This window comes from Trichechus manatus, unplaced genomic scaffold (assembly GCF_000243295.1).
Source record: "Trichechus manatus latirostris isolate Lorelei unplaced genomic scaffold, TriManLat1.0 scaffold00013, whole genome shotgun sequence".
In the NCBI taxonomy this organism is placed as follows: Eukaryota; Metazoa; Chordata; class Mammalia; order Sirenia; family Trichechidae; genus Trichechus; species Trichechus manatus.
The window spans coordinates 4,078,777-4,095,038 of NW_004443949.1; the positions used below are offsets into that span (position 1 = coordinate 4,078,777).

At 42.3% G+C, this 16,262-nt stretch overlaps 1 protein-coding gene across 1 annotated transcript in view; it reads right to left on the bottom strand.

Annotated features, from left to right (window-relative positions):
• The window catches only part of GPC6 (glypican 6), a 1,259,037-nt gene extending 1,243,671 nt beyond the window's left edge, over positions 1-15,366 (bottom strand). Inside the window, exon 1 of the mRNA XM_012554142.2 lies at positions 15,030-15,366. Within this exon, the coding sequence (XP_012409596.1) occupies positions 15,030-15,189 (160 nt within the window). The 5' untranslated portion in view covers positions 15,190-15,366. The remainder of the gene's footprint in view (positions 1-15,029) is intronic.
• Positions 15,367-16,262: the final 896 nt, after the last annotated feature.

The following is a 16,262-nucleotide window of genomic DNA, read 5'->3' on the forward strand; positions in this document are numbered from 1 at the left end:
TGACTAAGTCTCAGAGTGGGAATTACAGCCTACTAGGCATTCTCTCCTTCTGAATAAAAAATAGGAAGATTCCTCATCACAATACATGTTAGGACGGAATTGGAAAAGGGGGACTAACATTTCCTGATTCCGCTCTCTGTCAGGATCTTCACAATGCATCATGTCATTTAATACTCACAAAAATATTATCAGGCAGGTAGTATTATTTCCCTTTTATATGGATAAGGAAACGGGGATTCAATGAGGTAAGAAAAGACAATCAATTAGTAAGCAGAAAACAAGGAATCAAATCCTTTTGTTTCTACAAGATGTCATCTGCCAGAAAGCCCAAGAGTCCCCAGAGAAAAAAAAAGAATTCATATTATTCACAGTCTCCTTGATGTTTGAGATATTCCTCTGGGATAATATTCGGCCTGCCGATCTACTTCCGAAAATCAGCCAATAGACCCATTGTGCAAAAGGTCGCCTGAAGTAGGGGGCCAGCTCTACGGCCACTAACAGCAACAACAAGGACATTCTAAGGGCTTTATAAATGTTAATTCATTTAACACGTTAACAAGAATGGGAGGTAGGAACCATTATTATCCCTGTTTACAGATGAAAAAACTGAGGCAGAGACAGGTTAAGAAAAGGTTTAGTAGTGGAGCCAGGCATTAAACCCAGTCTCTGCTTAACCACTACACCACTTGCACGTATCTCGGATGATGAAACATTACCTGGAAAGGCTAAACGGATCAGCCTAAATTTTAAGCCAGATCACATGAAATCTTCCTTCGTGTTACCCATTAGGTGGGAGCTCTTGAGGAAAACCAGATTAGTTACATGAGTGAAGAAGAGAGGGACGAGGAGGAAGGAGTGATGAGCCTTTGCACATCAGAGTTGTTGCAATGTGTGTACATTTTCAATTTTGGGGGAACAGTTGGTAGCAGTTCACTTCCTTCCTAAAGGTCCTTTCAAAAGCTTGTAACAGGGGCACGTTCCCAGAGTGAGGGAAGATAACTTCTCTGCATGGTGGTTTTTCTCTTCCCTAGACTAGTTACCACTGGAAAGTTGAAATACGAAGCATTGCTTGGACTAAGTGAAATCAAAAGACATACATTTCTCTAATTTTTCTAAATGGAAAAACATCCAATTTGGCAAATATTCTTCAGTTTTGTTTGACGTTTTTTCCAAAAGTCCACAAAACAGCGATAGCAACCTTCTTCAACTGTCCATACCTTTGTTTAAAGGCCTTCATTCAAGTTCCTAATGCAGCAAGGGCACATACCTGCCGCCTCTGGGATCATTTCCCAACCTTGACCCTCACCCTCCAAAACAACAGAAAGGCAAACCGAAGACAGACTGGATATAATTTTGACAGCTAAATGCATAGTAATTTTCAGAAACATATTACAATTTTTAGGATTAAAATGAATTGATATATAGTAAGCCAGTTTAGAGGCTTCGTGGAGTTCCATTCAATTACATTTTTTCCCTAACGTGATATTACGAGACAGGGCCACTCACCAGTGGTGAAAACGCATGCTCTGTGATCTCAGTTCCTGGCGGGCAGTAATTAATACAGGACACGTAGCTCCAGTGAGCTGGCAGATTTATGGCACTGGCAACGCTTTACATTTATCTGAGGAGGAATGTTACAGTTTTCCAAACCTAACATGTCACTGAACAGGTCCTGGGATATGGTGTTAGTACAATGGCTGTCAAAAATGATTCTTTCAGGGAGGGGTAGGAAAAAAAAAAAGAACAGTGCTTATAACGCTCGGTATCCTTTACATCTGCTGCTCAGCTGGAAAGACTGTTAAAAGGCCATTAGAACCTCAAGGTAACAGACCTCAAATGCTATGAAGGCCGTAGAGCAATTTGCTGTTTTTGTTAGGAGTATCAGCCCCAGCCACTTCCTTTTCATGGGCTGAAAACAGCTTCTGTCATGAGCCGTGAAAATCAATTCCACAGTAACCACGCTGAAATGTGGCTTAAGGTGGTGCACCTACGGGCTGGCGCTGCACAGCAGAGCCTCCTTCTGGGCATCCATGGCACCTTCCAGAAGCCCAGACGGCAGCTCCCCAGCAGAGGTGATGAGCACTATGGTACTTTCATGAACTTTCAGGCTTATCTCTTAGGACACTGGTTCTCTTTAATGCTTAATTAGGTTAAAATCTGAATTGTCACCCTGGATGAAGATAGCTTTAGGAAATGTGGAACTGGGAAAAGCCTGCTCTTGCTCATTTGTATTCCATCTTTCTATGTTTCCTGATTATAGTAATTGTAAGAGAGGCTCATTTTTTTTTTTCCAAATAACACCAATTCAAAGCCATTCAAAATAGAGTGCATTTTTAAACTTTTTTTTTCAAAGTACAAGGACATATTTTTTGAAAATAAATGTTTCAGAGGAATAACGAGAGTTTTGTCAAGTGTTGTACCTTATAAACGAATGGGTTTGAAAGGTTAAAATTCACTTTAAAATGTGTTATAGGTTTTCAGTTATAGGAAATTGTAATTCCAGTTATAAAATGCAACCTAGCTTACCACACAGAATTAGGATCATTATAAACTATCTATATATAGTCAACCCTTTGTTAAACTGAAAACCTTCGTATAATCTGCCAACCACGTTCTGAGTAAGAATAAATTTCCATTCTTAAAACATAGCATTCAGCTTACATTTGTGCGTGTAATTTCTTATGTTAAATTATTTATCTTTACGTCAATAACCCAGGCTGAGAAATTGATTCTAAAGCTAATTTGTTAAATGAATAAAACAAAATGAAAGAAGTATAATTTCATGTTTTTGGTTGCCTTAATTGGAATTTCAAAGTGGTTACTCCATACATGCTTCCTTGGCTAAAATAGAAAACTATGGGTTTGTTTAGTTTTTGTGTCTCTGTTGTACAAAATAAATCATGAAAGTCTCTAAGTAATTCTAAGAATCTCCAAGGTATTTTTTTTTTTTTTTTTGCAAAAGAGAGGAAGGTGGTAATTGAAAAGAAATTATCCATAAAATTTTGTTGTTGATGACAAAAGATTTGCCATTTGCAAGCTATTTTATATTCAACTGAAACTGACCTTTTATGAGAGCCATGTGGTAATGTAAGTGAAATGAATAATTCTTTATTGCAGTCATATAAAAAGAATAGCCTAAGCTTTTAACATAGTACTTGACCTCCTGGTATCTGTATACCCCAAGTCTGTGAAAGAATACTGAATAAGATACCACATAATCAAATGAATAGTAAAAGCACAATAAAAGATTTTCACACATTAGCACTTGATAATGTAAAAGTAACAGTAAACTATGTTTCCCAAGTTCACTGCAAATATACATCTGGTGATCACTTAGGGGGTGCCCAGGAATCTAGCATTTCCAGAGTATTAACACTTTTAGAATTACAGATTCCTGTTTTCCAAATAGAGCTTCCATTATGTCAATATCCCGCTGTCTATGAGTCAATGCTGACTCATAGCAACCCTATAGGACAGGGTAGAACTGCCCCATAGAGTTTCCAAAGAGCGGCTGGTGGATTCGAACTGCTGACTTCTTGGTTAGCAGCCGAGCTCTTAACCTCTGCACCACCAGGGTTCCTCCATTACGGCAAAGATGAGTGAAACTGCTCAAGAACATTTGCTGTTCTTCCCTTGGCTGTAAAACAGGAAAATATTATCAATGTTTTTAAATTTTACAGTTGTTTTAAGTGTTAAAAACTCCCAATCACTGGGATTTACAGAAGAAGAAAAAAATAAAATAAGCAAACAGCTCTGAGGCAATATTTTCTCTGCCCCGCCCCCGCCCCAGGTAAAAATTAAGGCCTGTCATTTAAAAATATATTTTAAAAGTATTTAAAATTTTAAAACTATCAAGGTCTCTCATTTTAAATGGCATGTATGCATGTGGCTTTTTTCAAATTCATTTCACAAGTGCTGTTAACTTTGAGCTAATCTGACCCATTGAGAAAACAATAACTGAAAACTATTCATCTTATTTTTTTATAAGACCTCAAAGTGCATTCTTTACAAAGAAAATAGTTGCCGCAACTTCATTACAACCTTAAGAGGAAATACCTCTTGTTCCTTGAAATTCAGCTGAGGAGCACTGGTCCCTGCTGATCTCAGCTATCCTGGGGGCACAAAGAGGAAGCCAATTTCTCAGGAAATCCAAGAACTGTGTGTCATAAGGAGCAAATATGGTAGCTGATAAAGCCTTTGGAACACAGGTGTGCCATGCCCAGAATGTATCATGCTATATCTTTAATTAAATGTGTACAAAATGAAGGATGATCAGTTCTAAACATAGTCTCCTCTTATTATACTCTAAAAAACCAGTTGCCCTCCAGTAAATTCAAACACATGGCAACCCCATGCGTGTCAGAGTGCAATTGCTCCATAGGGTTTTCATGACTGTGACCATTTGGAAGCAGATCCCCAGGCTTTTCTTCTGAGGTTCCTCTGGGTGGGTTCGAACCGCCATTTCTCTGGTTAGTAGCTAAGCGCTTAACTGTTTGTGCCATCGAGGCTGCCTGTATTACAGAGTTAGTGTTGTTAGGTGCTGTCTACTCGATTTTCGACTCACAGACCCCCATTTGTCAGAGTAGAACTGCCCCCCATAGGGTTTTCTAGGCTATAATCCTTACTGGAGCAGATCGCCTGGTGAGTTGGAACCATCAACCTTTCGGTTAGCAGCTGAGCTCTTAACTCTTGCACTAGCGAGGCTGCCTGCATTATCGTCAAAACAAAAAACCAAACCCGTTGCTGCCGAGTCGATTCCGACTCATAGCGACCCTATAGGACAGAGTAGAACTGCCCCATACAGTTTCCAAGGAGCGGCTGGTGGATTCGAACTGCCAATCTTAATATTGTCTGAGGTCAGGAAAAGATGGCTAGACCTGCACTGCCGTGAGAAAAATAGTTCAAAAGGGGGTGGGGCAGGTGGAGTTACTCTTGACCAGAAGCTTCTAAAAAGGACTAAATAAATAAATAAATAAGTGACATGTAACCACGTAAGCATAGCAACGATGGCGAGGATGGTGCCGTGCCCGGCAGGGTTGTACCTGAAGTCGCTGTGAGCTGGAACTCAAGGGCATCTACCAACAACCCACAGCAAGCCTGCCATATGAGCAAAGAATAATTGGGATCCTGTAGGCAAAGAAGAGCCCTTGTGGCACAGTGGTCAAGAGCTTCTCTCTCAGTGATGACCAAAAGGTCAGCAATTCGAATCCACCAGCTGCTCCTTGTAAACCCTATGAGACAGTTCTACTCTGTCCTTCAAGGTCGCAATGAGTCGGAATCGACTCGATGGCAACAGGTTTAGTTTTATAGTGAAAAAAACTTAAAATGCAGTTTCCAGCTTCCTCTTTAAAACAATGTTGAGGTTCTCTCCGACTCAAAGAGGTGCCATTAACAACCGAGTCAGGCCCCTTCTGTTCCATGTCTAGGTAGTTACGGATTGCCCAATCCAGGCTCTCTTTCCCTTGCTCCCCCTAGTGGCCAATGTAAGCACTTGAAAAGGCTGGGGAGATCAGGGGTGTCGCTTGTAGTAATAACACACCTTCTGGGTAGAGATTCTGATGTAAGATGAAGGTGAAAAACAGCACAGAAAACGTTTCCGAAGATGCGGCTGTTTACCTTGACAGAAAGCTGTATTTAAACTTATATTGAATGACACAAGGCAAAGGAAGGGAAGGGAAAGGAAAGGAAGGCGAGGGGGGAGGGGAGGAAAGGGAAGGGAAAGAAAGGGGAGGGGAGGAGAGGGAAGGGAAGGGAAGAAAGGAGAATAGTGCCCCTTCCCACACCAATTAAACCCAAATATCTGAGGATGGAGCTCAAGTACAGGTATTTTTCCAATATCCCACATGATTCTAAATGTACAGCTCAGGACGGCCCTAACTTTTTCTAACTCACAGAGCCAAATGTTAAAATTTTCAGGAATTTTGCAGGCTTGTTGTTCAATTGTTGCTAGCTTGAAATCGGTAATAGTAGGAATGTATACACCACAGGCAGGGGTGGATTAACCAGTAAACACGGCATGCCCTGGCTTACAGTAAGGTAAGCACAGGCTTAATTGTGCTTACTTACTAATCTGTAGTGCAATTTCATATGAGTTTGAAATTCACGTGAAATTGTGCACTACAGATTAGTAAATAAACACAATTAAGCCCGTGCGAGATGTGATAAATACCAGGTGAAACTGTACACTACAGATTAGTAAGTAAGCACAATTAAAGCACAGGCGTACCACAGGCATTGGCAAACGCTGCAAATCAAAGGTCCCCACCCCCACCCCCAGCGAGCCGATTGTTAAATATTTATCACTACATCATTGGCCAGGGTTGAGAAACACTGTACTAAAGCAAGAATACCAAATACTGAATTAATTCAGACAGTCAGGGTAGTTCCTCTCAATTTCTTCCTCAATTCCTCAGGATTTTTATCTAGATTATGAAGATTACTCAAGCAACTTAAGGGCCATGTACTTGAGGGAAGGTGAACCTCAGCCCCTACTGGATGGTCTAGGTCACTGACCATGGTCCCTTTCTCTTCCTTCCTGGGATAGGCAATGAAGCAATTCTGATATGAGAAGGGTGGATACATCTGCTGGGGAATTTCTAAGTATGGTCTGCCTCATCAATGAAGCAACAGACAGAGGAAGAAATAGTCCCTTTGTGGGCCTCTGGGCACTATCAGGAGGTTTGGATTCCTTGTGCTCTACCAGCCAGCTGGTGTCCATAATGGAGCGGATCTGGTAGGCTGAGGATCACAGAGCAGAAAGATGGAGAACACCTGCGCCCCTGATGATACTGTGGACTTACTGATCTCTCACTCCTAGAACTGCCCTACGTGGAGACTTCTCCTCATGTATAATAATGACTTTCCCTTATTGAGTAAGCCAGCTGAGTCAGACGTTTCTGTGACCTGCTGCCAAAAGTATCATAACTGACGCAGACTATTGCAGGCAAGACTTTCAACAGCTTGTCTTCTTTAAACTTTTATTGGAACATCTAAGTAGTAAAGTTTTTAAGTTTTTTTTTTTTTTTCAACTTTGCCTCTGCCTTCTCTGGTGGCCTTATTCACCCCTCCTTCTCTCCTCTCATCCTCATCTTGGCCCTCATCATCTCATGAGTTAGTATCCAAAACAGCTCCTGGCTGTCCTGCTTCCCTTCTCCGGAGCCTTTAACGATCTCCTCTCTACCCCATCCTGTTTATAGTGCTTGACCAATCTGAAACAATACTTTCATCATGTTACTTCACTGCCAAGAATGTAGGATGACGACCTACTTCTTGCCATATAAGGCCTAGGATTTTCAAGGCCCTCCAAAAATCTAATCCCACCCTTTCTGTCCAATATTATTTCTCACAAGTTCTCAACAGGCCCCTTTCAGCACCACCCTCCACACACACTATTTTGTTCATGCTTTTAACCCCACCCTGACTGATTTGTTCCTTCTCAGCCCTTTGTCAAATGCTACACATCCTTCAAAGCTTCCATTCAAGTTTACCTCCTCTTTTCAGCAAGATCTACAAAATTGCTTAATTCTCTGCTTGCTATCATTACAATCAGTAATAATATTTGGTACTTCAGCCATAGACAAAGCATTATTTAAATCTTAGGGACTGGCAGCCAAAGATTACTTGGATATGTAAAGGGACAGTTTAATTCTCCATCTTGGTGAAAATTTTGAGACTTTTTTTTTACACTGCCACAGCTCATAGAACTATGCCTTAAATTTCCCAAGGAGCATAGCTGATTTCATATATTTTCATAATTCTACACTTTCTGAGAGGTAACAATTCATCCCAACCTATTTGGGAAATGTCTTTCTCTTGGGCACGTTGTATTTATAACTGCTTTCTGCCGATTTTATGATATTGAGTTTTGTCTCTACTAAAATGCACACATAAACTATGTCAAGGTATTATGTGGCCTTGGTAATTTAATTAACATTTCTGGGAAACTCCTTTCTCTCTCTCTGTCTCATACACACACACACACCACGCATGCACGCACACACCCGCGCGCACATACACACACTAGTCCCTATTCGTTGTGAATCACTTAGTAGATCCTCAGTACGTATTTGTGATTGATTAATGATCTTCTAGGTGTCAATTTTACCTCCTAAATATTTCTTAAGTCCTTCTACTTCTTTCCATTTCCACAGTCACCAACCAATCTTATTCAAGGCACCATCTCATCATCTTCCCTCCCAACCCACTCTTTTCAGAGCAACCAAAGGAATATTTCGAACCACACCCAGTCTTCATGAAAACACTTCTTTAACAGCTTCCTACTGCTCTAAGGCTGAAGGCCAAAATCCTTAACCCAGCCCACGAGCTCTTCTTCTCCAGTCTCTCTCAGACCCTTCTCCACCCTCACTGGCTGCTTCCCTCCAGTTTCTTGAACTCCTCTTGTGCTCTCAGGGCCTTCTTGCCACACAGGCAATGTGTGTGCCCTCTGTCCCTTCCTTACTGACTTTGTACTCATGCTTCCAATCCCATCTCTCTTCCTCAAGTAAGTACTAAGACCACCTGCTTAGATCAAATCCTTCTATTAAATGCTTTTATGGTGCCAGGTACACCTAGTGCTGACTGCTTATCTCAGCCACAATTAATTGTGAAGGATGTCCTCAATTTCTGCTTTCCTGATGGAATCAAAATTTCATGGGACTTGTTTACAACTGAATACCCAGCACCTGGAACAGTGACTTACACATAGTAGGTGTGCAAAAAAATATTTATTGGCTAAACGAAAAAAATGCCTAAAAGAAAGGAAGAATAGATTATGAAAATAATGTTATGGATAATGTATACATGTGAAATCAAATTTCTATTTTCCTTTGTTACTAATATATGTATTTACAAAAATTTTTCACCCACAGTTAGTAAAAAATTTTTTAAACATTTTTGTCTGGAATTATCATACTTTTCAAATCTTTACCAAAGCCTTATCACTATGAAACCCTTTAATTACAGATATGCCCTAACCAGGAGTTAATTACACTTCCAGCCGTAGCACGTAAATCATTGAAAACTGGCTAATACTGGAGGTATCTATGAAACTTTTTAAAGTCAAATTATGTGCCAGCTAAAGAATGTGATAGAGCCCAATTTGGTCTATAAAAGAATGTAAGTTGAAAAAAACATTAAATATTCTGTTTATACTGGCAAGACAACTCAAAATCACCTTACTGCCCTTGTCAAAAGTCTTTTGAGGGAAGATGTGAATTAAGGGAAAAAAAAAAAAAGTCTTATAATGTTACTTTTGTGGGCTTGCATGTGACATAAATTAAGATAAAGCTGTTAAAATTACTTTATCAACAATTCCTTTCCTATATTTTTTAACCATAAACTCATATTTCTACACAAATCTAGTGACTGATTAGTAGGTCAGTTCAGTTCAAAACGACTTAATAATTTTATACATTGTAAGTGTTCATGAAACTCATCCATAACTTTAAATGAACACTAGTCACCCTCTTACATAAATTACGGGGCAATGTTTATACTATAATATTTTAAAGAGCATAACGCTGTACATTTTAAATCACTTTGGATAGTGGCCTACATTTCTACTTGAAAGCTATTAAGATACAGTGCACTTACAAAGATGCAAGTTTTATGTAAAAAAGTATATCATTCAACTCACATGAACTCTTGTTCCCAATGATGACATATTATTCTCTAATTAAATCAGCTAAGATAGCTCTGTTTGCAAGGATCACTCTAAAATTAGTTCCCAAATCAAGAGTTTAACAAGTGGCACTCCTAATAGCCCAGATTTTAGATTGCTTTGATACCTAGAATTAATGTGATTCTTGTAGAAATCTAGTGACTTGCCAAATCATAAAAACATCTGAAGTTCAGCTAATTCATTTATACCTCACACTGCTCTTAGAAAGAATTTTAAAGACATCAGCTAACTAAACAGAGGACAAAGAAATCAGAAATCTTTTGCAGCAGAAGAATGGAAATTAAGTAATTTATCCAAAACCCTAATATTCAATATGGCTTTAAAAGAGTAAGAATTACCAAATACTATATTTTTGCATTCATATTAATGTGGCATCTTCATGCTAATTGAGAAAACGATTTATGTTAATGGAAAATATATTAAATAAGTTGGTTTGCTGGAGGAGCATGCTGGAGGGCAGGTAACCTGGGAAGAACACCAGTGAAAGGAAAGATCTGTTAGACAAACATAAAGGACACTGAAGTTTTACATATTTTCAAAGTTGAAATCAATAATGAATGACTAAAAGCATTGTTTACTACATCAAGAAAATATAAAAGAAGGTGTCTTTTTTCTTTTCTAGATTTTGAGAAATACTTGATAAAGTCATCAAAGAGAAGAGAAAGAATTTAATGCTCGCTTCATATACAGCTGTATCCCAACTCCTAAAATACCTGAGGCAGAAAAAGGGGCAAAGTAAATATTGAAAACAGAAGTTAATTATATATTTTTTTCTAATTTGTAGCAATAAACTTCACTCTTCCCTCTACTCTCACTGACAACTTTTTATAAGTTTTGTTGAACTAACCCAATATTCAAAAAGTCTCCATATAGTTAAAGAAACCAACCCATGTACTTCAGACTCCATCTTTTAAAACCCCATCTATACATTAAAATTATCAGGAAACTGCACGAATGCATGGACAATTAGGTAATGGTGGTGATGGTTAGATGCAATTGAGTCGGTTCCCACTCATGGCAACACCATGTACTATGTACATGGCCAGTTCCTGAGGACATGAAATCCAAATTCAGAGTGATGTTGAGAAACTAGAGAAGTTGGAAGTAAACTGAATGACATTTAGTATGAAAGACTGAGAGGGAGTACATGTGATGCTTAACAGGCGATATACATATTAGATGGAGGAAGAATTGATTTTGCATGCATTCATTCAACAGATGTTAAGTGCTTAATACTGGAAGGCAGCGGGCCTCAATACTGTAAGACAGTGGGGCCAGAGTACCTGGGTCTGAATTCCAGGGTCATCACTTACCAGCTGAGTGATCCTTGTTACTATGTGCCCGTGACTCAATTCTGACTCACAGCAACCCTACAGGACCGAGTAGAACTGCCCATTGGGTTTTCTAGGCTGGAATCTTTATGCGAGCAGATCACCAGGTCTTTTCTCCATAGGAGCCCCTGGTGGGTTCGAACCCCTAACCTTTCGGTTAGCAGCCAAGCTGCTTAACCATTACACCACCAGGGCTCCTTTTTTGTGCTTTTTAGGCAAGTTATTTATTTAAGCCTCTCTGTCCCTCAGGCTTCTCATCTATAAAACAGGAATAATGACAGTATCTAATAAGTTGTCAGAAGGATTAAATAAGTTAATGTTTGTAAAGCAGTTTAGAATAGGTGCCAGGCACGTGTGCACACACGCACACACATATACACACACACACACACACACACACACACAACATAGTTACATAAAGTTGTACTGGTTAAGTAATTAAAAAAATGAACACGTAGACCAATAAATGACCATTCCCATCCCATTGCTGTGGAATCGATTCTGACTCATGGCGACTCTATAGGACAGAGTAGAACTGCCCCCCAGGGTTTCCAAGTCTGTAATCTTAAAGGAACCAGACCGCCACATCTTTCTCCTGCGAAGCGGCTGGTGGGTTCAAACCAACTGACCTTTCAGTTAGCAGTCAAGCATTTAACCACCCTGCCACCAGGGCTCCTAAATGACCATTAGTTGACCAGAAAGCATCATAACTGATGATTTAAACAAGGCACAAAGCATAAAACAGTGGCACAGGAAAGTTAAAACAATGTTCTCTGAATTTCCCAGGCTTTTACGCAGGTCCTATTTTCGGTTATGTAGTCCCTTTAGAAGTTTAGAGCCACTGCGATGAGTAGTGGTTGGAAAATGATGTAATATTTCTGATGTGAAAGGAAAGGCTGAAGTGTTTCACACTGACCTTTGATCAGAATCACTGCCCTAACAAAGAACCTGGTGAGCCACTGCTCAATATCTCCCGAGAAGATGGAAAAAGGGAAAATAAGCAAGCACACTGAGAGGGCTTTGGGCTAGATATCTGGGCACATTTCTGTATCACAAATTCCTAAGTATTAGAATGGATTGCTGAGAAGGGCTAAGGAGACTACTTCTTTGGAAGTCTTTCAAACAAGGCTAGATAGGGTCTATCTGGTCTGCCGGGTATGGTTTAAAATCAGTGCTGAGTGAAGATTAATGGTATAGACTGCCCCTTGAAGGCCTCCTTCTGAGGGAGCACTCTCTGAGCGTTTAACTTTACATACTCCCTGTCACAGTCCCTCATGTGGTGGGTTTCAACAACTCCCCTGTACCTAGAAAAGGGCAACACTTTCACAATTTTGAGTTCTCAGTAAAACTTCAATGGCGTGATGAGACAGAATATCCTTATTACTTCTCAGTTATTTTACCAAGCAAGCTACCTGCAAGTATCTTTCAATCAGAAACAGCTCTATCAATCTGAAATCTTAACAGCAGTTATTTTAAACGCATGTTCCCTGACAGACTAATGGCATATGCTATTTCTCAAGCAAACTATTAAAAGTCCAAACAAGGCAAAGCAGGAAAAGGAGTTTAAAGAAAAGATAACCACCCTAGGAACTCTTATTTATACTAGATTATTAAATATATATACACAACATTATTAAATATATATAAAATCAGGAATTAGGGAGAAGAAGCTTGTGTTCATTTTAATAACAGCATATTTGCTAGGTGATTCTTTCAGCAAAAAAAAAGAAAGCTGCATCAGTGAAGTTTACTTTGAAAATAGCATATATAAAGACACAATTATCTTTCAATTCATTTATTTTCCTATCAAATGTGCCTCTGACCCCACAGTGACCTCTATCGTGATTACATCCACCAGCGTCAATGGACACCAGGCTTAAGGCAAAGTCAACAATGCCCTCAGTCCTAGAAAATGAATTTAACAAAAGTGCGCACATATTAGAAATTCAAAGCTAATTAACAAGCCCTGTAATTGCAAAGAGGTGGGGGTGGGGGAGTGGAAAAAAAAACTTCTGTAGTTAAAAAATCTAATGAAGGGTTTATATTAACCACTAGGAATGTTCTCAGCAATGTAAATGATGACTACAAAAATGATTTACATTGAAAATTTTCACCTCGGTATTAAGGACATTTGCAACCTGCTGAGAATGAACTGTACTCCCCGAGTGTTCCATTATCCACTAAAAAATACAGAAGCAATTTTTAAATCCTTAACTATTTTCTCCTTTAAGATATCTTATCTGAAATCATGTTGGGAAATACCGGTGAGTTTCAAAGATCCCGTTATAAAAAGCCCAGATCACAGAAGAGAAGTTCCTAGGAGTGATCCATACTAAAGCCTTTAAAAGTTGAATTCCCTGAGATTTGGGGAGGAAAAAACAAAGAAAGGCTGATCCTTATCAATTAATTAAAAAGAATGAAATAACAGTAGACAAAGGGGAAGGAGAAACCTAAGGAGCTGTGGGGGCAGTCGCCCTCCGTTCATTGATTAACAAATTAAGGAGTTGTAGAAAAGGAGGAAGAAGTGACAGGGATAGAAAAGTAGGCTTCTGATTCACCACAGGTTCCGCCTTCTACTCACTAGAGCCTTCAGCTGGTTCTGAATTGAAAAAAGGCTCCCTGTATATAAAGTGCCGCGCTACTGGTTGGTGTTTGGGCTTTGCGCCCCCCCCCCCCCGTTTTCTTTTTGGCAATGCTTAAATGTACATAAATGTGTTAATTTCTGTGTACGTGGTTAACAAAAATCTTTTCTAGACTTTGGATAGCAACCACAATAAAGTAACAATTCTACTAAGTATGGAAACTGTGATGTTTTAAGGTATCTGCAGAATGCTTTCATCGCTCGACCAAGCCGTTTTAGGCAAAACGCGGAGACAAGCTGAAGGAAATTCAGCGTTTTGACCTGACGATCTGAGGTCACTGAGGACTTCAGCTGCGGGATTTGAGCGGCCCGCGCCCTCGCAGCATCTCCTGGCCTCTCTCTGCCGCTCAGTTTTGCTCTCACCAGCCAGAGGATTATCTCTCCCCAACACGTTTCATTCACAGAGCCCCAGAGAAGCAGGGACTGGGTTGGAGCTAAGAGCTGGAAAACACGCACCCAGGCTGCGCAAGTTAGAGACCAAGTGCTACCCATACACCGGCGCCCTCAAGCTCTCGGTGGAGGAAGGCTAGTGGCCTTGTACGCGGGGGACCTTGGGTCCGCGGACTTCACCCCGAGTCCCTAGTTAAGCTACTGGGAGTGGGTGGGTGGGTGAGCCCTACTTAGGATGGGGCGCAGCACCCAGTGTTAGGGGTGTCCCCCAACCCACAAGTGACCAACCGCAAGCGGGAAAGCACCGAGGAACCGTAACGGGAAAGCCCGCCCCAAATCCGAAATAAGCAGCTCAAGAACTACCCAAACCCGTCCTAAACTGCCTAAGTCCGGAGGCCAGCTCCCTGGCGGGGACTCCCAGCCTCGCCCGGCCCCGGCCCAGGTGCCGTGAGCTCTGCCTCCCGGCCGGAGAGACAGTGGGGCGAGGGGCTGAGGGAGCCCTCCAAGCGTCTCCACCTCCCCCGCCGGCGCGAGGGCGGGAGTGGAGAAGGCGCCACTCAGACTGTGGCGCTGGGCGAACTGCGGGCGCAGTTCTGCCAAGTTTGCCCAAGCGAGAGCACGGGGTAGGCGCCCCGCTCGGCCATCTACCTCGCCCCGCGGCCGCCCCCGAGTGTTCGTCCTTCCCGGCCCGCCCGGCGCAAGCCAACAACGAAGGGGGTGCAAGGCGCGGGAGAAGAAGAAGGGAGGAAGGGAAGGAGGGCGCTCCCGCGTGTGCACACAATGAGGCAGCTGAGACGCACACCTTCCCCCGCGGGAGAAGCCGCAGGAGCATCCATCGCCCGCCGCGGAGCTGCGGAGTACCGGGGACCCACGGCCGAAAGTGAACACCAACTACTCAGCAACAGGGGGAAGGAGCAGGGCGCCGGGCGGCAGGGGACGTGCAGCCGCCAAGGGTTGCAGCCCGCCACGGCCGCGCGCCCGCGCTTACCTGCGATCTCCTGGTAAGGGATGTCCGCCAGGCTGAATCCCTTGGCACCGTACGCCTGGCGGACTTCGCCGCAGCTCCGAGCCTTCACATCCGCCCTGGCCGGGAGGGACAGCAGCAGCCCGGAGAGGGAAAGAACCACAGCACCGATCCAAGAAGGCATGGTGCAACATGCAAATCCAGCTCGGTAAACCCCAGGGCCCGTGCGCTCTTCACCTAGCCCCTCAAGCCGAAAGCCCGCCAGAGCCAGCGGCGCGTTCCTCGTCCAGCGTCACCCCCTTCCGCCAGCCGAGGGGACGAGCAGCGCAGCCCTCTGGACTGCGCTCAGCAAACTTTTATAAGCCAGATGGAGGATGGCAAGCCAACCAGGGCTGACTGGGAAAGCAGCCGCCTTGCTCCTCTAGCCCCCTAGATCGAAAACGGTGCGATGAAAACGAGGGAGAGGAGAAGAAAAAGAAATGTTTTTTTTTTTTAAAAAAAAAAAAAACAAAAAAAACCACTATGGGGGTTCAGAGCTGCGATCCGATTTCCGAGCCGCAGAATCGTGGAGCGCTGCGAGCTCGGCTCGCCTGAGCGTGCAGCGAAGGTGGGAATGCGCGCCGGCTCTCCCGGGAGGGAGATGGACAGGCGCGCGCGAGTGTGTGTGCGCGTGTGTGTCGGTGTAAGCGCGGGGTTCTTGGGGATGTGTGTGCGTGGAGGTATGTGTTGGGGATCTACGGGATCCAGGGAAAACCTCAGCTTCACACACGCTAAGAGAGCCTGTGAGAGTCCTCCTGAAATAGGAAGAGAGAAATCCTGGGAACAGACACTGGAGGCTCGAGGGAAGGAGAAAGGAGGGGAGAGAGAGAAACGCGCTACACAGTGCACAGCCGAAATTCAGAGGCAGAGTAGAAGGCAAAACCTGGACTGGATCTCTCTCTACTCGGTAGAAAAAAAGATAATAAAGGAAACATTCCTATTTTCTCGTTCCCTTCACATCCTTCATAGTGATCCGAAATGCTACGTTTAATAACATAAATAAGCAAGCTAGGAAGGCAAAGAGTATTTTTAAGTCTTTAACTTATGTTATTAAACCATATTTTTGTGGACATGAAGGACAAGGCAATTCCAATTGTTGCTCTTAATATGTTGGCGACCTACTGAAACACAAACCAGGGTAGAAATTAATAGGGGAAACGCTGGGTAGTAGAACACAGTCACAGCTCCAGTTGGTTGTCTAATTTCTGTTTGGCTGTT